The following is a 25,686-nucleotide window of genomic DNA, read 5'->3' as shown; positions in this document are numbered from 1 at the left end:
TTTGATTTTTCTCTTTGATATGGATTCAGCTGGTTTCAAGGGTTTCATTCTCCTTTAATAGGAAGAGGTAATCTTTTGTCCCATCACTTTGTCAAGAAAAGGCAGTCAGTAAAGTGTCTGTTAAAATGGGGCTTCTGTCTCTCTCTCTCTTTTCCCTCCATCCTTCTCTCTCTCCCCTTCTGTCTATCCTCTTTTATTCCTTTTATCCAATTTCTTTCTTTCTTTTTTTAATGGCAAACAAAGCACATCCCTCCCTCCTTTTTTTTTTTTCTTTCCTTTTTTTCTTTCTCTGTTACCCATTCTCTATTAACATGCATGTATTATGCACTCTCCCTGCCCAACTGATTCAACATTTTTTTTTATTGAGGTTGAAAATTTCAATGTATATACTGCATTTTAAAATAGAACTTGAAAAGTAAAAAAATTGAATTTTTATCCCCCATGTTATTGATATTGGTGACGATCATCAAAACTCTGAATTGTGAGAATAAGTCTGATAAAATATTTTGGCAAACATACAGTAAGAGCTACTGATTGTGAGTGCTCTATATGATCACATCCAGTTATCGATATCGATCAACAAAACTACAAATTTTGAGAGTAATCATGACAAGAAAATTACACAAACATATATAACACTATTGATTTTGAGTGATATATCACATTGTTGAAATGAAGTAAAAAAAAGTAATTTGACATACCCCTTTAAGATTGTGATCATGGAGGGTAGAACGAAGCTGCATTTCAAACTGACCAATGGCAGTGAGGCTTTCCTGAATCGTCTTATCGACAAATACATCAGCACCGTCCAAGAAACCTTGCTTCAGTTTGAAGTCAATCTGAAATAATAATTAAATAAGAAATAAATTAATAATTAAATAAATCAATCACAAACAATGGAAATAAACATTTGCTGAATATCCTACTCACACTATTATAAGCAATTCAGAATAATACAAATATTACACATCAGTGAGTGATTAAATTAAAATCAACAAGTAAGGTATCTTTGAAAAAATAAAATAGTTTCAACTATTTTGAAAGTATTGAGTGTGAGGAATTTAATACCCAAACAAATAAATTTCATGAAATACATTATGTTTATTTATGGTATTGGATAATTAAAATGAGAGAAAGAGGCACAAGGACCTCAAGATACAAGGAAAGACAGAGAAGGGTGGAGAATAGGATGGCAAGAGATAGAGATAGAAATTGAGATAAAACATCTATAAGAGAGAGAGTGAGAGGACAGAAAGATATAGTGAGGGAGAAAAGAAAAGAATGAGTGAGCAAAAGAAAAAGGGTGAAAAACAAAACAGAAAGATAGTTAGGAGTGTGAGTCGGACATACAGAGATGGAGAGAGAGAAAAAAAAGAGACAAAGAGCAAGTAATAATAATAATAATAATAATATAGGATTTGTATAGCGCACGTATCCACCTTGCTAGGTGCTCAAGGCGATCCTATATTACCCCGGCTAAGCTAGTCTACCGATTCTGGTGCGCACAGCTTTTTGAGGAATTACTTCCTGCCGGTACCCATTTACCTCACCTAGGTCGAGTGCAGCACAGTGTGGATAAATTTCTTGCTGAAGGAAAACACGCCATGGCTAGGATTCGAACCCACGACCCTCTGTTTAAAAGGCAAGAGTCAGAACCACTAGACCACGACACGCCTACTACCTCCCTCCCTCTCAAGTAAGAGGGGGAGTGATGAAAATGGAGAGAGAGAGAATTATTTACTTGTTCATCTTGCTCATGTTCTCCTTGACCAATAGACCAGCATGGAGTATCTGTGATGAAGCAAAGCTCTCCTAATATACGTGCAGTGAACACAAGGTCTTTCTGCATCTCACTCATACCTCTATGGTTATCTCTGTTCCCAACTTTTGTGACATTCTGGAAGATATGACAAAATAAAGAATCAATAAATAAAAACAGATTAAAGGTATTTGTTATTTCCTATAGGGTCATTTGATGTTTTGAGACTTTTAAGTTATTAAGACTATCATTCCAATTTTGAAGGCTATTCTATTATTATTTCAAGGGTAACCATTCTTTGAATATTAGATAAATTCCCAGAGCAGGCATTAGCACAAAAGTTAATTATGTTTAGTCCTACATGAATTACATACATTTTTTAAAGTTGTTATTCTACTCTTCGTAGTATATACACGGGGAAGGGAGAAATTGAAGAAAATTGTCATTCAAAAGATTAAGCGTTTTAAAGATTTTAGGGGGTAATTTTGGCTACAGTTCTGGTTGCTTGTCGGCATGCAATGCTGGATCTGCTATATTCAAGGGTGAGTGTCCTTGATCAATACAGGGGGTGGGGAGGGGGGGGGGGTGTTAGGGCAAAACTTTATAATGCAATATTTTGCTGTAAGACGTCACATTTGTTCTCAGCCTTATGGGGACAGTATGACAGGGAATGAAACGAACACACTTCCGTATAATAAATAAATCACAATGACTCTCTAATAAATGTAGGGCCTCCTACAGTTCTGGTTGCTTGACAGCATGCAATGCTGGATCTGCTATATTCAAGGGTGAGTGTCCTTGATCAATACAGGGGGTGGGAAGGGGGGGGGGGGTGTTAGGGCAAAACTCTATAATGCAATATTTTGCGATAAGACGTCACATTTTTTCTCAGCCTTATGGGGACAGTAGGACAAGGAAAGAAACCAACCCACTCCCGTATAATAAATAAATCACAATGACTCTCTAATAAAAGGTTGCCCCCCTAGAAAAAAAAAAACTACTGCATACTACAAGCATTTCTATTCAATTGAATAGTTGTTCTTCAGTGTTTTAGTTCATGGAGAGGGGGAATTAGGCATTGACAAGATGAATCTATAACATGAAAAGCTTGGTCATTGCTGCTTCGTGGCTTTTTATCACTTTTTTTTGTCTTGCACAACTACGGAGACAAAATTTGTGATGCTGTTGTACATGGTTCCAAAGCTCTGGTACATTCTGTAAATGAATGTCACTTCCACAATTGCTAAAATATGTGATTTCATGTACAAATCCCATGTAAATTCTGGTTCTAACCAGAATTCATAAATGCATCAATATTTTTACTGTTACTGATCAAACTCATGCTTTTTTGACTGATATACTATCACAACTGAATGCTCTCCCTAAAAAAAACCTATTACAAACAAAAAGTCGCACTACAGACACAAACTAATCTATCTTTAAAGTCACTACGTCACTCACCCCTCTATCTCCCATGTGCATAATGAGTACCTTTATTAAATTTTCAGCCACTTGTAATCGAGTTAAAAAACAGAGGTGATTTAATAAGCTCAAGCTCATTAAACCCTTGTCATAATCTACACAAGATGATGTGGTAATTAGCCTCCCCTGTGCTATGGGCCGCAAAAAAACTATAAAGAGTATACACACCATTTGATTTGCAGTCTTATGCTTATAAAGAAAAAATGTACACAAGTTGTACAGCGAATTGCTGATCAGTCAACACCCATCTTGTGTAATTTGGTCTGGTGTAATTAAAGTATGTCTATAACCAGTACTTCTACTGAAAATTTGGCTTGATTACCATTCAGCCGCTTAATAATTTTGTCTATTGTTTTAGATTTAACCCTTATTAAACCCTTGAGAAATTTTGTCACTACGCTGTCGTACAATTTTTTTTGACTGCGCCGCTCGCTGACTTTTTACTTTTAAGTCTTGCGCATCTTTTGAGACCAAATTTGCGATGCCCGGGTACGTGGTCCCGAAATCTACGCAACATTTTGTAAGTGCATGTCAGACCCGAAATTGCTCAAAAAACGTGATTCCGTGTAAAAAGTCTTTTACTTTTGTTGGTTTAAATGGATTAAAAATTTTAAGGGTCCCCGACAAAAACAATAAAAAACAAAGGTTTGAAAAAACAAAGAAATACATAAGAATTTAAAAAACAATAGAATACATAAGAAATTAATCATATTTTTGCAATTTTTTTGTAGATATTTGTTAGAAATGTAATAATTGATACTCCCACCAAAAATTAGCATTCTTCTAACTATACAAATTTAGTTAAAGGCAAAAACATACACACAAAAAAAAATTAGGGCAAGTTTCATACGCTTATTTGCATAATTAATTAATAAAACAATATAAACAATTATTTTTTTGAAAATGTTACTATACAGCCTTGTAGTTTTCATCTGGCTCTACGCGCATACAAATTTTTGCGGCGACCGCGCAATCAGCGGCCGAGATCTGAGGGGGGGGGGGAGGGTATATACTGGTCCGAAATAGCCCAGTTAAGATAGGGTTAAAGGCTTAACCGTTTTGGCTTATATCTATTTGACTCACACAATAGCCTGATTGTTATTTTGTCAAATTTCCAGATGGTCTAATTAGTACTTTGCTTGTTTTTTTTTTACATTGTCAAATGAAATTTGGTTCATGAATAATTCATCTAACCATACACACCAAGTGGTGTTGGAGATCAAGTGGATATACAACAAAATGGGTAAGACCTACTTGAAATTAGACAAAAAGGTAAATACAGACTTCCCAACCCATGTAACTGGAAAGTATGAATGAGTTTGCTCAAAAATAGGAAGAAACAGTATTCCTCATATAATTTTACAGTAAACTTATCATTAAAATACGAAAATCATATCAAAATGAGCTAAAAATGATCAAAAATTAATGTTTTTCTCAAAATTTAGAATGGTTGAAAGGTCTGGAAAAAGAACATGGCAAGTTAGATAAAATATACGTAGACGATCTGGGGCCTCTTGCATAAAAGTTATATTGTAACTTTGCAATCCAGTGGTAACTACCATGGCAACGATGATCAACAGTCAATCAAAATCAAGGATTCCATGCAAGTTAACCATTGCATGGGAAAGTTACCATAATGGTAACTTTTATGCAACAGGGCGCTGGCTGAAGACAAAATAGGATGAGACCAAATGGAAATTACACAAAAAGGATGTTGACCAAGTGGCGATTAACTATTTTTCTCATCATTATTTAAATTTATGATTTTATCATTGTTATTATGTTCACCTGTAACACATGATAGATTGTCTTGGCCAATTTCTGGCTGCACTCTTCCATCTGTTCAACCAAACCCTGGCTAGCTTTGGCCAGATGAGGGTGGTGTTGACCATGAAGCTCATCTTGCCTATGTACCAAGGTGGCCCATAGTTGTGAGAGAGAGGTCAAAAGGTCAATGGATATCGTTGATTGGAGGATGGATGACTCAATGTGATCACCTGAAATAAAAACAAAACAAACAAAAATAATAACAAAGTGTAACTACTACATAAATATACGGAGCATTTTTACCCCACAATAATGTATTCATACTTTTCGGCATTCTCTGACCCACTGCAACGCTGTTGGGGCTTGGAGCAGCAGATTCTCTTCATTGAATCTGTTGTTCTGTGCCTCTGTCTAAAGACTGCTGATAAATGAAAATTAATTGTAAATTGATATTTCATGTGTATTATTTATGCATATATTATGTTCGTATCTGTATCTGATATGTTGAATTTTGTTTTGTTTTTCGTCTGTAATTGTGTAATGTTAATTTAGTGCCAGCGGAGAAAGAATTTCTGTGTTTTTACAGACAGTAAATATTTGGAATCTTGAAATCTGGAACGAATCAATACTTGGTATCATATCATTACCCCCATCTGAAGTTAAGCAACCACATAGTCACTAAAATTTCCAAGGAAGAAATTCTAAGAGGTGCCCGTTCATCTGACCTGAGTAAAAGTGTGTGTGATGCATGGGCGAGCGAGCCATTGGAATAATAACATCAAATAATTGTGTTACGACTGAGACCTCTGCTGCAATCGTGAAACCTGATGGATCATATTATAGAATACACTATTACAACATTTCATTTTCACATTTTTAAAGATATTCAACAAATCAGCATTGTCTGAACTCAAATCTCACCTCCCCCTCTCGTGCAGGAACCTCTCAGTGTTTTCATGGCAACCAACAACCGGTGCATGCATCCGATGGTCCTGTCAGCAAGGGTGTGGTCCCCCTCCTCCTCCCTCCCGCCTTGCCTCATCACTCCCGTTGCTAGGTGACGCAGACAGGATGTTGCAATGGCATTCAGGATGTTTCCATGGGCAACCGAGGAAGGCTGATGATGCGGTGCGTTGCTGGTGGACGATGATCTCGTGGGAGTTGTGGTAGATGGGTCGCTTCGTGACAAGCATGTGAATCTGGAAAGTAATAATATAACTCTCAATATGAAACTTACTCATAAGCAATGTTAATACTCACACGTGAGCATGACTTGTGTAATAAGAAGCATCACCACACATCATAAATCTGATCTCAAAAGATGTACAAGACCCACCCCCACCCCTCAAAAAAAAATTATATATACATTTAGAAATAACAAATTAATCATGAAACACTGTGCAAAAGTTTCTCGGATATCACATATGTTTAAAAAAACATCAAAGAAAAAAAAGAGGGGCATGGCTTAATCATCTGGGAGTCTTTTTAGGGTTAAACTTTTCGGTTATATTTTTGCATACTAGTATACTAGTATTTAATAATTAATACTAACATACAAAGTAACTGTCCACTCAAAATTAAAAATGAGGTGAAATATCTCAACTAGAGTCAAACTCAGTGCAATATCCACACTAAGATTTATCTAACTGACACAGAATTCAGTTAAAATCTTGAACTGAATCCAAAAGATTGATATCATTTCTTATTGGAAGAATATTGTATGATCAAATTAGTCAATTAAAACACATCTTGCCTTGGGACCTGTAACATAAAGCTTAGCGATTGATCTCGGGGCTGAGTCTTCTGCTTGATCATACACAATAATCAATGCAATCAATCATAGATATCAGCCATACGATCAATCGCTAAGCTTTATGCTACGGGCCCCTGATGTAAGTTTCTCTATTAAGACAGGGTCATGTATCTTCAACCCTGGACCCCATAACATAAAGCTTTGCAATTGATCATAAGGCTGATATTTATGATTGATCATACATAATAATCAATGCAATCAATCATAGAAATCAGTCCCAGCTCAATCGCTAAGATTTATGTTATGGGCCCCTGATGTAAGTTTCTCCATTAAGACAGGGTCACGTATCTTCAACCCTGGACCCCATAACATAAAGCTTTGCAATTGATCATAAGGCTGATATTTATGATTGATCATACATAATAATCAATGCAATCAATCATAGATATCAGCCATACGATCAATCGCTAAGTTCTATGTTACAGGGCCCTGGGGGAGTGAAGAAAGGAAATGTTCTTCAATCTTACTTCCTGTGTGCGATCGGTGAATCCAGTTTGAAATCCTTTTCCCAGCTTCCGTTTTGACTTGTGAATATGGCGTCTACCTCACGAGCTGTACAATTACCCTAAAAGGTGGATGAAAGAGAATTGTCAACACCATGCTTCTCGGGGCCCCATTTCATAAAACACTTATATGATAGCAACTCTTGCTGGAATGTTAACTATCTTTACAACATTGAATATTCTGATTCTTGATTGGCTCATCCCAGAAAAGTTGACATTTCAGTGAGAGTTGCTATCATATTAACGTTTTTATGGAATGGGGCCATGGCAAATTGTTCATTGGTCTACACCCAATTTCTACTTTCTTTTTCAAATTATTCCATATGGTGTAATCCTATTTTGACTACATCCACTTTGTCTACTTAATATTATTTCTATTTGCCATTTAGCCCATTTATCATTTTATCTGACTTTTAATTAGATTTACCCCTTTCCTCTAATATTGACTGATATCACTATTGGGGTGTTTTGCAATTGATCGCAAGTCAATTTCAGGTCACAAAATCAATTGAAAGTCATACATTTCATTGCAAATTTGCAATTGATTGATGGTCTGCTTCTTACATCAACAATTATAAATTGATCTATAACTTGTTAATTTGCATTCAATTGCAAATATTTTCTTGCAACACCATTTTAATCTAGATGGTTAAACAGATTGTTATGAAATAAATGTTAATTCAATAAAGTAAAAAGTGATAAAAGATTCAAAGTGGAGAATAGACCAACTGGGCATTAGACTAAATGAGAATTAGCCAATGTGGTATTAGGCTACTCTGAAAAGTAGACCAAGAAAAAATATGAAACACTTCACTTTATCGTTCAAAATAATATGATACCATGAAGATAGTAAATTTTGATGCATTTATTTTTAGTATTTATCCAGGGTGGTTATCTAAAAATGTTTATATTTGGTTGTTTTTTTCTTTTCCTTCTAAAATGACTCATAATGTATTTTCAATTGTCCTATTCCGACTGATATAATATTATCATTGTAATCTGTTTTGTACACCCAGTAAATAGAATCTGAATAAATATAGAAATGAAATCATATCTGCAAAACTTTGCATTTCAAGGTAAGAGAGAGCAAATAATGTGACAAGCTTTAAATCCCCCCCCCAAAAAAAATATTGTAAATATTACAAACCTGAAAAGCCTCTCTCATCTGAAGTAGCTTTTCTTCAAATGTTTCCAGTGACCAGAAGGTCATTAGCCCCTTCTTTGTGTCATTGACCCTTATGGTGACCTCTGACCTCTGGTTCAATGTCTCTTCATCGTGTCTGCTGAACGTCTGCAGATCAAGGGCAAATGAAATCCATGGGAGTGTTTCATAAAGTAAATAAAGATTTTTTACTGACAAGTTTTCTCTGAGCCAATCAGATGCAAGGATTTCAGTAGCTTATAACAAGTCAGTAGAAATCACTGAATTTTTGTTGCATGAAATGCCCTCGAAATTATCAACAACATAAAATGTTCATGAGACTAAATGTATCGTTTGAAACCACATTTGCAAATCTGCTTTCAGAGTTAGCATTCGAAAGACATTTTAGTGTGTCAGGTAAATTTGTTCATTTTTATTACTAAATCAAATTCGCAATTCTCAAAACATCTGCTCTATTTCTTTACCACTCTAAATGAGCAGAGTATTGTGTGTGTAAAGTTTTATAGACTAAATTCATTATAACACTGCGGCTAAACTATATAATGATGTACATGTATATCAACCAACTGATAGCCTTCATTTAAACAGAAGTTTTGGTGTATTCACAAAGTAACAGATTGGAACAAAGTAGGTAGGCCTGTCGATAAAAGAAGAAATTCAAAATATGTATTAAACAAATTTTTTTACAAAGAAAACAATTGGAGACCAAAATCTGCAATTATCAGAAGTTATGTGATTGTAAACAAATGTTTGTAATGTATGGATCATATTCAGCTGTTATTTACTCAAATTTGGATTGATACGTTTTATATACTGTATATATATGGTGATGATTTTGATATTGATAAATGCCTCTGATGAGACAAAAAGAGAACAATACTTTTGTTTAAAAAATTTATCTTACTAAGTGTCTCTTGAGTTTGTCACTGATATTGTTAGCTTCCTGGAGCCTCATGGATAGCTGGAGCAGATCCCTCCTGCCCTGGAGCCCCTGCTCTATCCTCCCGGCTCCTTTCCTCTGCCTACGCTCCCTCTGAGCCTCCTGCAATGTCTCCACACTCCTCAGGAGCCGTTCCTTCTCCTTCTCAAGCTCCTGCAGGATCCTGGTATGGTGGGTGGTACCCTGCTCCAGGGCCCTGCGAGCCTCCCTCGTCTCCAGCTCCAGGCGTCTCCTGTTCGACTCCAGCTCCTGCTTCAACATCTATGATAGGAAATGGTAAGTGATTGAGATCAACTCAATGTTCTGTTGCACTCACAAAACTAGCAGGGGAGGGATGGTGGAAAGTAATACATCACTGGTACAAACCTTGTTTTCTTGTTGTAATTCATCAACTCTGTTATCCGTCCTCTGTCGAAGACTCTCCTCTTTCTTATGACCCATCATTGACATATTTTTCTGAAATGTACAAAAAATATAGAAGAGATAACAATCAGAGTAGGCCAAGTTTACTGAATCATAATATGTCCAACTGGCACATCATTGTGATGTCATGAGTTTTTCTGAGCAACTTTGGATAATTTTTTAGACTTGTAGCATGCAATGCATGTATCATGGCATACATGTACCTGGAGCGATGTGTCTCAATATATCTGAATGATGCTTTAGGTATTTTTTAGATTATGTGGCGACTTCTGTGATGTAGATATCTGTCTCATGCCATCCTCTTTTCTTGCGTTGTGTTTGCAAGCATGCTTAAGATTTTGTAAGACAATATTTTAAATAAGCAAATCATAAATTCAGGTGCTCAGGAAAGAACAACTGCATTACCACAGTGTTACGTATGTTTACGCATCATATTAGCTGCTTGACTACGCACCCAGTATTATGATGATGCAAGAAAATCATTGGCAATGTCCTGCTCAGGGAAATGCATTGTATATTTGACAAGAGGATTATAATCTGCCCTCCTACCGTTTCAAGAAATGATGGAACAAAATTATTTCCATTTTGTCACACATGCACATTGTGCAGCAGTTTTTGGAATATGATAAGCGCATCACACAAGTTTTCTTGCAATTCTCATGCTCGTCACTGTCTACAATAATGACTTAAATTTCAGATAGAATTACCATAACAAATTAACTATCAGCCAATCAAATTGAATGATTTGAGAAGCTTTAAACTGTTATTGCAAAATTTGTCGTTATAATAAATTTTATGAAATGGGGTCAAGGTCTTTAGACTTACGAGTTCATTCTCCAGCTCTTTGATTTTTCTTTCATAATTTCTCCTCTGTGTTTCAAGTTCCTTTTGAGCTGCTTTCTATAAAGGAATATATGAAAAGTTACAAACAAAAAATCTTTAAAAGGGTTTATGTTTGCAAATAAAAAGGATACAATTTACAGAGATTCGTCTCCTTCTTTATATAACACGACAGTCACTACATGTAACCATCATTATACCATTTCTTCTTCTTCTTCTTCTTCTACTAGTACTACTACTACTACTACTACTACTACTACTACTACTACTACTACTACTACTACTACCACTACTACCACTACCACCACTACCACTACTACTACTACCACTACCACTACCACCACTACCACTACCACTACCACTACCACTACCACTACCACTACCACTACTACTACTACTACTACTACTACTACTACTACTTCAAATAATACTAGTAACAATATAATTCTCTTTACCATCATGACTGTTATCATGATCATGTTATTATAATAAGAATGACCAACCTTTGCCTCTTCAATACCCTTCAGCATCTCTTTCTGCGTCTGTAGTCTGGTTTCTTCCTTCTCCGACTGTAATCTACCCAATCAAAGCAAGAAATTGAATGAAAAATGAATTGAAATAACATACAAGCATGAGTGGGTCAGTAGACTTTGTGAGCATAAATTAACTATGGAACTGCGCTTTATGTGATAAGATTACTTCCCACAGTTACTGCATGCTCACTAGTCATACAGATGCACAAACAAAACTGTGCATTATTTGTTTCATGGTTTATTGGTATTTTGAACAAAAAATCACTTTATTGTCACCTAGATATGGTCTAGAAACCATGAATCCTTTGCAGACCCCTCTAGTGATTAAACTGGAGTTTCTATAATGTTGGTCCTAATCATGTGCATTAGTTTTCATGAGCAATGACATACTAATGAAATAATCATGCGATAGCATGTTTACGGTGAAAATTGTAAAAATTGTACATCGATAAGCTATCAAATAAAATTAAATACACACTGATTGATCAATAAGAATGCAGGAAATTTTGATGCCCATCATAAAACATCAAATAAAATGATAGAATCTCACCTTGATCCTTGTGCATTTGCAAGCTCGTTCCTGGCAAACTCAAAGTCAACATTGACCTTTGACCTCCTTCCTTTATGACGGACTTCTTTAGGATCGTTGTAGCGGAAATAATAGTTGCCAACAACTACCCGATCTCCCTAAATCACAGTCAGAATGAAAAAGGAGAAGGGGGAGGGAAAAGTTAATTTAGATAATGTTTCAAATATTCAAACTTTTTTTTATAGATATGGTAAAACTTTTCTTTGAATCACTACATTTTCATGCACAGGGTTCCCACAGAAATTTGAAAACCGAATTCCATTACTTTTCCATGACTAAATTGCTGCTTTCCATGACTTCCCGTGAAGTCCTGGGAGTTATGTAGAATTTGGAATGTCACAAAACTGGGAAAAATGGAAATCATGAACACCAATTATAATAGCAGAGTATGATCACAGAGTATGAGAGTTGCGAGACATGACAAATTGGAAAGCTGCCATAGCCAAGAGGTATTGCAATTCAATGACTTTTCCATGGCTTTTCACAAATTTTCCAAATTCCCTGACTTTCCATGACCACAAAGTTTTCCAGGATTTTCCATGACTGTGAGAACCCTGCATGCACTCCATGAAAAGCCAAGCAAAAATTATTTGCTCAATCAACCATATCTGTTCATGCATGAATGCACATGATTCCTAATATTGCACGATATCAAAGGGCATTGTCTGTCTTCAGGCAAAGAGGAGAAAGAAGTGGGGTAGAGGGAGAAAAAGAAACAGAAAATCGACACGGAAAAGGAACTTGAAAGGAATAGAGGGAAGGAGAGAGAAAAAATTGTGGTTGAAAAAAGGAGGTATGACAGATTGAGAGAAGGTATGCAACAACACATCAAAAAGTACATGTAGGTACATAATTAAGGAGGGTAAACTAAAAACTGGCTTTGTGATGCATAACTGTATTGGATAGAGGCAAGAACAGGCAGGAGATGAGAAATATTAAATTTGAATTGAATTATAGAAATTACTGGAATTATATTAATAATACATGGCATTTATGAGGTGCCGATTATCTAGTTGCTTATTCAATGGTGCACTATACATTATCCCGGCTTTAATCATTGTAGAAATTACTGACTGGAAAAAAGCATCAAGGATAAATTGTCTATAATGTTTATAATTATAATTACAATAAGTACTCACATGATGTAACCGTCTTGATCTATGTATTCTGTCTCCGTTCACAAATGTCTCTGCATCGTTCACAGGCCTCACGGTCACATATGAACCATTGTTCACAATTAGGCTATACACAAAATGAAGAGAGAAAGCTTGACTCCAGACTGGATACGATAAAATTTGTTTTCAATTGTAAATACTACATTCAATTTCTTGACGAATATGCCCCCAGCTCATCAAATTGCACAATTCTAAAGAATATTCAAGGCCCAAATTGTCATTAACACCCAAGCCTTAGTTTAGGTAGTAACTGAATATGGTAACAATAATCATTTTTTTTCTAATTGAAAAAGAAATGTTCTTTTATTTTCAACAAATTGGGCAATCTGATTAGGGGAATTACAAACCCATAACCCATGAAAAGGGATTAATTTGTCAACGGGCTTACCACTTTGGGTTGTTTGTGAAAAAGTCCCTCATTAGTGTGGCATACCCCTGCAGGACTAGAGTCACTCCGATGAAACCATCTCCAAACCAACAGATGATATGCCATTCAATTTAATGTCATACATGTGGTTGGTCTGGAGTCAGTTTCACTGGTGTAAACTGTAGTATAAACCTTTTTAGATTCCACAACTTTGGCTTCGTCGACAATTGCTTCGCTATAAATTCCACACACTAATAAAATGACTAACTTTAGAACCCTGGGGCGGTATTCTGAACATTGTCTTTTCTCCATATTTTATCTTTTCTCAGAGATATGACAAAATCGGTATTCTGGTGGATGTCATAACTTTTGTCAAAAAATTTGTCATAAATTTTGTCTCTTCTCTTTAGCGCGCACCAAAAATATGCGGCTTTAAATGCGCGTAATCCTTTTATACAAGCAAAATATATGACAAAACTTATGACAGGGGGGTAGCAGTCATAAATTTTGTCATATCTTTTAGTACCAAATATCCCGATACCCTGCCGACTAAATGTCAAGCAAATAATGATATTATTTAGATTACATTGTGGAATTAGTTTCACTCATCATCCATGACAATTTTCGAAATTATTTTTTCATGCTACAATTAGTTAGGCCCTACATATTTATTCCTGCTTTTTTTTCTCTGTTTTCCTTCTTTTTCTACTTCTTCTCTAAAATCCTTCAAAGCACCCTGTCTCTTTGTAATTAAGCGCATCATTATACGTGTAGTTGCGCGATGCCAGCAACTGTTTTGGGGATACGCCCTACCTGCCATGGGGCCTTCCTATTGGCTAGAAGGGCTCCCACTGGGAACTAACGATGATTTTGATTGGTTTGCTTCCGAAAAGATGGGCGGGAACTTCGAGAGATATGACAGGGAAAAGACAATGTTCAGAATACCGATTTGTGACAATCATAGCGGTGTCACATCTCGGAGAGAAATGACAAAAGTTATGACAGTGTTCCAGAATACCACCCCAGGATTTAAATAAATACCGCACCCTAAACCTTTTATAAAAACCTATTGCAACCCTAACCCTACATCTTAGACAAAATAAAACCTGGAGCAATTGTCGCAGGAGCAAATTTCATGTCACTGATGAATAAGCCACGGAAATGAAAAGATCAGGAACCTCTCTCACCAATGATCTTCTTCAACAAGGGCACTGTTCAGATGGATGCCGTTGGGGGCGCTCTGGCTGGTGCGACCAATATGCGTTTCACCGTCCTTGAGAACATAGAGTAGAACCTCGGAAAGCTGCGGATCTTCGTTGAGATTGACAAGGTTGGGTAATGTGTTGTCTATCTTGAAAGCAGATTCCAATTTCTGGTTTCAAAGAGAACAAGAGTGTACATCCATGATGAACCGGTTTCATGAAACTTAGGATCAATAACCAGACCTCCTAACTCTTTCAAATGGGAAATAGTGATGTCTTTGCTTGAAAATAGGAAAGAAACATTATTTCCAATAGGATTGTGCAGTGAAAGTAGGAAAAAAGAACAATCGAACAAAGACACCATAATGGTAAAAAAAATTATATTCTTTCAACCAAATTAAGAATGGTTGAGAGGTCTGAATAACAAATTGTAGGATTCTATGAGAAACAATGACACAATTCAGGAACTTGCGGTTGCCATTGATCAAGTTTCATAAAACAAGGGCCCATGTCCTAAAGAGCTACAATTATAGTAACGTTGTCATTATGGCAACTACCAAGGTAACAGGTCTCAGCAGCCAATCACAATGAAGGTTTCAAAGGTAGTTGCCATAATGGCAAAGTAACCACTGTAAGTCTTTATAAAACCGGCCCTGGGTCACAGTTCAAAGACCCATTGCAAAGTCCTGTCAACGATGGTTGATTAGTCTGTTATCTTTCTTCAAAGCTGATTTCAATTTATGACATCAAAGAGAACAAAAAGAGTGTACATTCATGACGACCCAGTTGAAATGAAACTTATGATCAATCACGAATCCAATGGCTTTATAATAAATATGCTCTTGGCCAATAAAATTGTACAATTAAACACTAACTACATACATACAGTACAAGTACATTTTGAATTCTATCAAAAATGAACAATTTTAAACTGCAAAACTAGTGACCTTTTCTTGTGCTAATGTGCTATGACTTAGCACCTAAGAACACGTAACCTTATGAGAAGCTTTTTTAAACACCCATCTGGACATTAATTTATTTTTTTTCTCACCTCTTTCTGTTGTGATTCGATTTTCTTCCTCTTTGTTTCTTCTTCTCTCACTCTCTCCTTCCATGCCTCCTCCATTTCTGACATCCTCCTATGGGACTCTGTCAGTTTCTCCTTCAGTCCTCCCATTTCTTCATTCTTCTTCCTCTCCTCATCACTCTGTCTCCTACCTCTGGTAGTGTATCCCATGGACTTGAGCTTCTCAATCTCAGTCCTCAGCTCTAAAAATGACAGAAAAATTATCAAAAGTAATAATAATTTTTTTAATAAATAATAATAATAAATTTGGGGTTTCATTTTTTGAGATAATAACCAAATTTACCAAAAATTATTAGGTCCATATTACGCAATGATACCTCCGTGTACCGTTTATTTTAGTGTCTAATTTCAAAATCTTCCTCTTTTGCATTTGATTTTGCAAGTTTTTGCAATCTTTAAAAGTGTAAACTAAGCTTCTTTGATCATGAGTTGATGACACATATTTCCTTATGCAATATTTATAACAAGCTGGGTTTCCTGACTGTGCGCAGTCGAAATTTATGCCTCCACCAGTGCAAGATCTGTAATATATTCCACACTTGACATCAGACATTAATAATCTGGCTGTTCATAATACGCTGAAAACATACATTGTACGTAACTAAGCACTTACAGATTTATCATTACCCCGGTCATCGAATTCAAGCAGTCATTCCCGCAAAAACGTATGCACATTCTCCACTCGCTGAGGAGCATTCCCGCCGGTCTTTAAAAACCCAGCCAGATATTTAAAAACAATCTTACAAACAAACTGTAAAATCAATCACTACGCTTTGTATTACACGGTGAAGATTTTGTCATAACCGCGCTTAGTGTCTAGTTCAGTTCTACCTCTTATTAGCCTCGCATTTGGGTCCTCGTTGACCTTGGCGACATTGATGATAGAGCGTGCCTGCTTGGCGTATCTGAGCGTGCTCAGTGTTTCCTCGCTATGCGTGCTGGCAGGGCTAACCGTGGCTATCATGGCAGTCTTGGCATTCCCTCCTAGACTCTCTCGTAACAACCTGTGAAGAGAGAAAGCATAGCATAGAGAAAATGAACAAGGACACTTTTAACCCTAAAAAGACTGGGGGGGGGCTGATTCAGCCCCCCCCTCGAAATTTTTCGCGATAAATGTGTAACGCAAAAAGCTGGCACCGCGCTGTTCCATGACTTTTTTCTTTCAAGTCTTGCGCAACTTTTGAGACCAAATTTGCGACGCCCGGGTACGTGGTTCGGAAATTACGCAACATTTTGTAAGTGCATGTCGACCCGAAATTGCTCAAAAACGTGAATTTGTGTACAAATCCAATGCAAATTGTGTTTTTAGCCAAAATTCATAAATGTATCATTATTTTCAATTTTACTAATCAAACTCAATTAATTTCATCTTGTTTATGGTCAGAATAAAGTAGTGGACACTTTCCAATGAAAAAACAATAAAAAACAATAAGTCAAAAAACAAAGAAATACATAAGAAATTTTAAAAACAATAAAATACATAAGAAAAGAATTGTGATATTGAATTTTTTTTAAAGTACATTTGATCAGAATCCTTCAAAGAGTCTGTGAATGAAAAATTAGCAGTTTAGCGGCCTTATTTAGTTAATTAGAGCAAATCTTTGATTTTACGCATAAATTAGCATAATTAATGAATTCCGAGATTTTTCGGAAAATTTGATCCTACAGTCTTGGAGATTGTGCCATGGGTAATGCACGTGCCAATTTTCGTCGCGATCGCGCAGTCGACGGACGAGATCATAGGGGGGGGGCTGAATCAGCCCCCCCCCCCCCCCCGTCTTCTTAGGCATCAAAATAGCCCAGTCTATTTAGGGTTAAGTAAAGCTTAGGGATTAATAATAAGGCTGATTTCAATGACTGATAAACACAATAATCAATGCAATCAATCATAGAAATCAACCCTACAATCAATCGCTAAGCTTTAGGATACCAGGGGCCCGTGACACAAAGCTTAGCAATGATCGTATAACATTTTTTTTACGATTGATTGCATAGACTACAATGTACAATCAATCGTAAAAATCAAGCGTACAATTAATTGCTAACCTTTGTGTTACGGAACCAAGGCCCACCTCATGGTTACAGTCCTACATTGTTTAGAAAATCAATTATTACTCTACTTTTTACACTCATTCGATCTGTATTAATTTTATTGTTGATAATATGTATTGACTTTGTTGTTTAATTTCTGTTGAAAATGAAATAAAATATGAATTTGAAAATTCACATGAAATCTTCTTAGCCTCCCCCCAAAGAAAATTATGTGATAATTCTCAACATAAAAAAACTTGTGCTGCAACAATTCATGATTTATTTCCTAAAAGTCTCGCACAACGTCTGAGACCAACTTAACAACAACTTAGTGCATGGTTCTGAAGTCAGCCAATGTTCTCACAGTTACAGTCTCCCAAGTTTCCATGTAGAAACACAAAAAGCTTCCTACAATCAGTCAGAAAACACACACTTACCATGTGAGTACACTGTCTCTGTAAGGTATGAAGACCTTCTTCTTTGGATTGAGAGATTTGTCAGAGAGCCCTGAAATGACCTTGCCTAATGTCATCAGAGATCGGTTTATGTTAGCCCCTTCCTGTTAAGAAATAAAACATGATATAATGGTGCTCAGGGTGTTCTTTATATGCTTTACAAATGTCATCAGAACATGCAATTTGAACAAGAGAAATATAAACAAAACAAGATTATAAGCCTGTTGCGCACACTGCGCTATCTGACTACAACCTAATTTCAAACAAATTGCATTTTGCATTGAATATTGAATGTTCAAAGAAGCGAAATTATCTTATTATAATTCAACATAGAATGCTAAAATTCAAAATTCTGCTTTACTGCAAACCATGTGGTTGGGGTAAAGTCCAATCAGCTTCAAACCAAAGTTGAAAGAAAGATTCATATGATGGCACTATGATTTGGAATTTAATTCAATATTATTCCTATAGGGAGGCTCATAATAGACTGGAATTCGTATCTCATACTAATATTTGGAACTAAGACGGTTAACATTTCTTAGATTCAAGAGTCATAAACAAACAAATCAACATGGCTGCACCCTCCTACCAGGATTATATAGTTATAGACCAATAAATTGAAGTAAGAAAATTTAGAAACCCTGCTCGGTAATATTATGTCCACAGGCCAGCACTACTTTGTTGATTTAGGTTTGAAATACAGTACTAGTATCGTGCGACAGCTTTGATATATAGACATATATAAGGAAATGTAACTTTTAAAGCAAGTGATATTCATCATCTTTTAGGGCAATAAATTTATTATGTATTTCTTTATTTTAGCAATCCACCAGTCTTTGCTGAAAAATCCTTAGTGGTCACTGGTAAAAAAAATCCTCCCAAAATGTAACGAGTGAGCCATACTGATATGTGACATAATCTGGGAGTTAGACCAACTATATATCACACCAAATAGCTATAAAGATTGAAAATGGTGGGGTGTCATACCTTCAACCGGTCACCTGTGGTGTTGGTAGCCGCACAACGTTCACTTCCTGCTAGGTCGATGATGTTGATCTTTGAGGTCACACTGTGGATGTGTTCTTCACCGTCGAATAACTCTTTCTAAATGGTTTATGAAAAGATAAAACATGTCATGATTGAATTTCTTTTTCAGTTTCAGCTTAGTCATAGTTCACATTATACGTTTTCATTTTCATGTGTGTACAATATACATGTATAGTTCCACAAAAGGGTACAAGTGACATACATATAGTTGAATAACATACCAGAAAAACATCAATTAAGGAATTCACACGATGTCTCTTTTTCCTCATCTCTCTTTTTTAATCTAGTAATCTACATTTAAAAAATAGAATTTGAGCACTACATCTCTCCTTACATGCTAAATTCATAAACATAATTACAAATGTTACCATAACATATATGTAACACTGATACAACAACTAGTAAACCATATACCTTTGTTTTTGTCATCATGATGACGAAGACTGAATGGGAACGACTAGACTTGTCGTTCATGCCTGTAGCAGCAGTGGCTCGTTGCTTGTTACCCAATTCAATCCAGGAGTGAATATCAGCATAGGAATTAGCTTTAAACCTATACCAAAGGATTACAAAAAAATATGATAATTAAGATAAGTACAAAGTTTGACTGAGGAAAAATATTATCTTAAATGCTCCTGTGGCATCGTTTGAATATAAAGTTTGTGTGACATAAAGGAAGTAGAGAATTTTCAATGGTTTATCATAACCTAATCACAAATATGATTGATAAATGACATGTAGTGAAGCATAGTTACATCTTTCATCTGGGGTAAATCATGTGATACACGTGTGCCAGATTGAGAAAAAAGGACACCAAGATGTCATTTGGAGGCAATATCTGAATTTAAAAAAGAAAACCACATGTCTCAAGTTTCATAATATCTGCTCTTTATATGACACCTATCAAAGAAAATGACCAAAAGTTCTGGCCCCGTCTTACAAAGAGTTGCTATTGATACAATCAACCACAACTATGGAAAGCCAGCAACGTAAACATCTAAAATGCATGTTTGTTCAAAATATTTTCTAGATATGGTGTACAATCATACATTCATAGTTTTCTTGAAAATTCAGTGTGCTCTTCTTTGTTTACAAGAAGATATTGTACTAGCTTCCTGGAGAAAATATTGTGATGTTGATTGATTCCCATATACAGATCAATCGTAACAATGCTTGAATTTCCCACAATCGTATTTAAAACAATGTTTTACAGGCTAGCTGATGGACTAAATGGATTACATAATATTTTTGTTGATGTTCAGCCATACATAAAGCCTCTTCTTAACCATGCCATGGGTTTGTCAGGCTATCAGTGAAAATGCACTTGTTTAAAATGACATTATGGATGTAGTTTGCAAATCATGTGAAAATTTGTTTAAGGTTGAGATTCCATCCAAAATAAAAATGATGGGAATCAACTTTGCTATAATGCTGCGAAGAAGGCTCGCATCAACGAAGGTTTTTTTTTTCAATTTGATATTCAATCCAATTCAAGAATTTAATTAAGTAGTCACATTGCAGATTCTTAATACATAGTAGCAAGCGAGCCTTACACACATAAAGAAAATACTCACGTAGACAGTCCCTCCACATATGGACCCTGGGTTGGATGTTCCCGAACTTTAAGCTAGAATTTGAAAAAAAGTGAAGAAAGTGGAAAATATCCATCAATTTCTTGAAGTGAAGCATTATCATCATACCCTATTTGAATCTGAATACAAATTTGTATAATAGATCTTAGCTACAATGAAGAGGGCCATGAACACTTTTGTTGTTAATAAAATATTGGAATATATGACATGGGAACAATACATAAAGGCTTTAATTCATACTTCTGCAGGAAACCAGCACTCATGACAATAGTTTGAAAAAAAAGAGACATCTGTCCATATTGTGCACTGCATTTAACACAGGTAAAGTGACTGAAAGGACAGCTCAAACTAAAGCTAAGGTAGATGCACTTTGTATCCTCTGGAAAAAGTGCTACATGAATCAAGCTAAACTGTAATTATTATTATTGATGCAAAAATGTGACAAACAACAAGTGAGCACATAACAGATTAAATTTCCCTATGTAGTGCTTTAATACTGTATCACAAGTCTCTGAGCTCACTACAGCTAACAAATATTGTAGTTTGTAGAGTACCCTGGCTATTACACCCTATTACGCACTCTGCGATTCAAGGAATGAATTCCTGCCAGGTCCCTATTTACCTCACCTGGGTTGAGCACAACATAATCTGAATTGAATTTTATTAAGAGTAGGATTTGAACCAACAACCCTCTGATTCAGAGGAGGGAACCAGAACCACTACACCATGATGCTTCCACTTCTACTCACTGTGATCTTTTTCGGAGTCGACTTGTCCCACTTCTCCGTCTTTTCCACGGCAGGGGCAAGGAGGTCATGGATCTTTTCGTTGTAGATTTCAAAGAAGCTGACCTCCACCTTGAAGGAGACCTTTGTCTCCTGGGGATCCTCCACCCTCCTGTAGAGATCCCTGCAGAACCTGGGGATGATCCCCTTCTCCTCGCTGGAGCCCATGATCCTGGGGGTATAAACATGTACATATTTTGATGATTTAAAGAAATATACGTGTAGAGGTTCTATTTACACAGGGAGTCAATCTCTTTCTCATTAAGATACCTATTCTTGAAAAAAAGAAATACTAATGCTTTGAAAATGTTCTCTTACAATTCAATAAAAAAAAAAAATCTAAATACAGTATTCTTTATAGTAAATCACTAAAAAGATGTTGCGTATTCATTATTGTTCTTTGTGACAGCTTCATTATTTTTAGATCATGGAATAAGTAATCATTTTGTTTTTGAAGCTTTGGTACTTGGTATTCAATTTGATATCATTTCTGAATTATCATTTTCTTTGAAAAAGTAAATATATTAAACACATATTTAAAAAAGTATATATCAAATGCAAACAATTATTACAAAAAACACAATCAAATTGTTTATTTCACTCAATTCTGGACTATCGCTTCACTTTGGGCGTGTTTATACTTCAACTTTTCAGGCCAGAATCAGCGGTTTCATACGTGATTAGTCCAAAACACGATTGCGTCCATGCTTACTTTCATTTAAACGACGTTTCAGAATGCCGATCGTAAACTTACAAAAAGGTGCATTTCTAAACGTTGTTTGACCAGAATCAGGGTTTCTGGGGAAGTATAAACAGGACCACGATCGCTTTGGTACATGCTTCTGGTAAGATAAAAATCCGCGGGCAAATACAGTTGCATGGTCTATTACAGGGAGTTACCTCCACGGAATTACCTCTCAAAAGGGCTCTCAACTCCCTGATTTTAATAATGACCAATGTACATTTGCATGTGTGAATAATGTACTATCACTATCTAGATGAATGTTGAGGGATTAAAAAACGGAACATGAGTTATGACGAAGAGACATCGCTGAGCCGAAGCCCTGCAGTAGCATAAACAAATTGATGTCTTTTCATATTTTCTTACGTATATATACTTTATTTTGTCTTACTATAATTATTCTCACCATGGTAAAATTATATGGATAGTCAAGTAGCTCAATGCAATTACTAAAAGATCAGAAATTGTTCGAAGTTAAAATAACAGTCGACCATAACAACACTCAAAAAAAAAAAATTGAAAAAAGGCGCTCCCAATCTGACCTCGCTTTCCTGCTCAATTAAGATTACGATGCAAAGCCAGCTGCAGATTGCAATTTCAGCTCTTAAAAATTAAGCATAAACAGCACCTCCAGAACCACGTTTGCGATCGGTGTTCTGAAACGACGTTTGAAAATGTTGATTCTGGCTCTGCAATGGAAGCATGAACACACCCTTTGAAAAGTGAACTAGATGGGCTATTGACCGCACAAAGTTAAATTTACTGTATGCCTCTACCATTGCTAGATGAATAACGTATTACACACCTTAGTATTATTATCAATATCATCATCAATATTGTAATCAATTAAGCTCACGTGTATGACTTCCCTGAACCCGTCTGTCCATAAGCAAAGAGACAGGTGTTGTAGCCTTCAAAGGCACTATGCAAGAGTGGTTGACCGACTGCCCTGTAGACCGCTTCTTGACCACAGAAGTTTGCACTTGTCCTGTCCACTGACCAAAAGCAATGATCATAGCAAAAGTGACTGGACTGGCCATACCGCGAAGACATCTGAACCTCGTTGCCGTCCATGCCTATGACGCACTTTACATCACAGTCAGCTTTTTCTCTACAGGGGGAAGACATTACAAATTGAGGAAAATACACATTTATAACCTAACATGTTGTTTAACAACTTGGAAATATGTTAAAGTACATTTATTGGTAATTTACTTATCTGTGGGTCATCATATTCCTAACCCATTATACATATACATGAAAGACGAGAATGCTCACCATCACAGGATGTTACTTTAATCCAAATTTACGAGCTTGCTGAAACACTATGACTCTCTCTCACAAAGGTAAACAAAAGGGAGATTACATTGTAGATCTCATTCTTATTGGATTTTTTCATGCAATGAGTTGACACAAATTACCCACAAAATTGGCAAATTAATTATGCACATTATGTTCATGCTTAATAATCTTAATCCACTTTAAACTTGCCTCAGAACCACTGTTGGTAATAGGCAAAGTTTGAGGGCAGTGTGCAATGAAAAATAGGCACCCATGGCAAATCGGCTAATCACCTTGTGTTAATGCAAGCCCAGTCATTATTTATTGCAAGGTAATAATAAAAAAACAACATACAATTATCTTAATCCACTTTAAACTTGCCTCAGAACCACTGTTGGTAATAGGCAAAGTTTGAGGGCAGTGTGCAATGAAAAATAGGCACCCATGGCAAATCGGCTAATCACCTTGTGTTAATGCAAGCCCAGTTATTAGTTATTGCAAGGTAATAATAAAAAAACAACATACAATTATCTTAATCCACTTTAAACTTGCCTCAGAACCACTGTTGGTAATAGGCAAAGTTTGAGGGCAGTGTGCAATGAAAAATAGGCACCCATGGCAAATCGGCTAATCACCTTGTGTTAATGCAAGCCCAGTCATTATTTATTGCAAGGTAATAATAAAAAACAACATACTGTACAGCACTTCAGGGTGGATTGGTACATGCACAGTTCATAGAAATAATCTATTTTTTTTCAGAAAAAAAACCCCTGACAATTTAAACACTCTGCTAGATTGAAAATAGACTTGTTGATGAGCTCAAACTGGTAAACAAGTGAGACTTTTTTGGTGGTCTTGTGTTGCCGAGTCAAATCTCGAAATACTCCAAGATCCCTAACCTGCCATTAAAAGGTCTAACTCTGACACCGACAGTAACACTAAATCCATGATCCCTGCTACTGCTAACATCGCTGTCATTGGAGCTTGCACTATTTGAAGCCCGTCTTGGGGTGCCTATCTCTACCTTGCTGTAGCAGTCTGGTGTGCCTTGAGCAGTGTCAATCGATCTTGGTGGCCTGAAAACAACAAAAAACAAAACTCCTTTTATCAATGATTTAAAAAAGAAATCATATTTCTGTGTTCCTTTGTTTGCCCCCCCCCTTCACTTGTGCATCTTGAGCATCTCCAACAAGATGGATATGGCACCTAATAAATTGTTTTTATTATTATTATAAACAAAGGGCTTGTACTAGGTCAAATCATATTCAGAATTATTCTGGATTCCTTACCTTTTTTCAACCGAATGAAATCAAACCTTCAAGTAGGCTACTTAATCATCTAAAATTAAAGACTGCATTAGTCAACCTTCAAAGTTGAATACCAGTAATAGTGTAAGTTGAACTTCAAGCAATTGTTGGAGACTAAATACAAAAATGTGTTATAATTTCCTCTCAAACAGATTTTATTTTCACAATTTTGGGGGGGACAAAAACCTATGAACTATGAAGACTATAAAAGTGACAACTGAAAAAAAAACAGGTGAAAGTTTGGTATATCATACAAAATATATTTTTGGTGCATAAATTTGCATTAATTAATTCATATCAAATTAACAAATACTTTTTAGAATAAATTTTTTACAGGCTTGTCATTTATCTTTCAAAAATTTTGTCAAATCTTGGGGTGGTCATCATGGCCTCCCGCTTCCTCAGTCCTCAACACCTCCAAATAATGTACCGGTACACTGTAATCCAGCATTAGCCTTTCAAAAATCTTAGTATGATGATACACTAGGTATTTATCTAAAAAATACAGTTTATAAACTAGATGTCTAGAGCTCCTTATTTCAGCTTACCTTGTAGGAGTTTTAAATTGGTGGAATGGGCTGGAGCTCACATGATGTTGTGAAGGGCGCCGGCCAACCGATGGGCTGGCACCTGTCTGGTTAGATGGTCTTCTGTTCTCTTTAGTCCTGGTGGGTGTTGTCCACTGCGAAACTTGTCTTTTAGGGGTTGGCAAGTTTTCGTTGGACTGGCGCTCAGAGAGTACTCTCTTTGATGACCTTACTGGTCCAAACATGATGAAGTGACTATTGTGTGGTCAATCCTGAA

The 25,686-nt window shown here is 36.1% G+C and overlaps 1 protein-coding gene across 1 annotated transcript; it reads right to left on the bottom strand.

Moving 5' to 3' along the window:
• Positions 1-229: 229 nt before the first annotated feature.
• LOC129277474 (kinesin-like protein KIF14) lies at positions 230-25,686 on the bottom strand. Its single transcript, XM_064110273.1, has 23 exons — positions 25,431-25,686; positions 24,475-24,651; positions 23,151-23,405; positions 21,517-21,724; positions 20,750-20,802; positions 19,590-19,728; positions 19,116-19,232; positions 18,111-18,232; positions 16,474-16,646; positions 15,607-15,824; positions 14,541-14,725; positions 12,951-13,053; positions 11,773-11,909; positions 11,193-11,265; positions 10,675-10,749; positions 9,793-9,882; positions 9,391-9,687; positions 8,472-8,615; positions 7,289-7,386; positions 5,930-6,207; positions 5,030-5,238; positions 1,742-1,897; positions 230-839 (listed from the first exon to the last, which is right to left on the bottom strand). The coding sequence occupies exons 1-23, from the start codon at positions 25,652-25,654 to the stop codon at positions 660-662; spliced, it is 3,711 nt and encodes a 1,236-aa protein (XP_063966343.1). The 5' UTR covers positions 25,655-25,686; the 3' UTR covers positions 230-659.

Source organism: Lytechinus pictus, chromosome 15 (genome assembly GCF_037042905.1).
Source record: "Lytechinus pictus isolate F3 Inbred chromosome 15, Lp3.0, whole genome shotgun sequence".
Classification (NCBI taxonomy): domain Eukaryota; kingdom Metazoa; phylum Echinodermata; class Echinoidea; order Temnopleuroida; family Toxopneustidae; genus Lytechinus; species Lytechinus pictus.
The sequence above is the reverse complement of the archived record's forward strand: the minus strand, read 5'-3'. Positions and strand labels throughout refer to the sequence as shown.

Excerpts from the sequence above, each read along its gene's own strand:
- LOC129277474 (XM_064110273.1), bottom strand. The coding sequence starts at position 25,654 with ATGTTTGGACCAGTAAGGTCATCAAAGAGAGTACTCTCTGAGCGCCAG. Across the intron at positions 19,233-19,589 it reads TCATGATGACAAAAACAAAG|AAAGAGTTATTCGACGGTGA; the intron begins GTATATGGTTTA and ends TAAACCATTTAG. Across the intron at positions 11,266-11,772 it reads GCAAATGCACAAGGATCAAG|ATTACAGTCGGAGAAGGAAG; the intron begins GTGAGATTCTAT and ends TTGATTGGGTAG.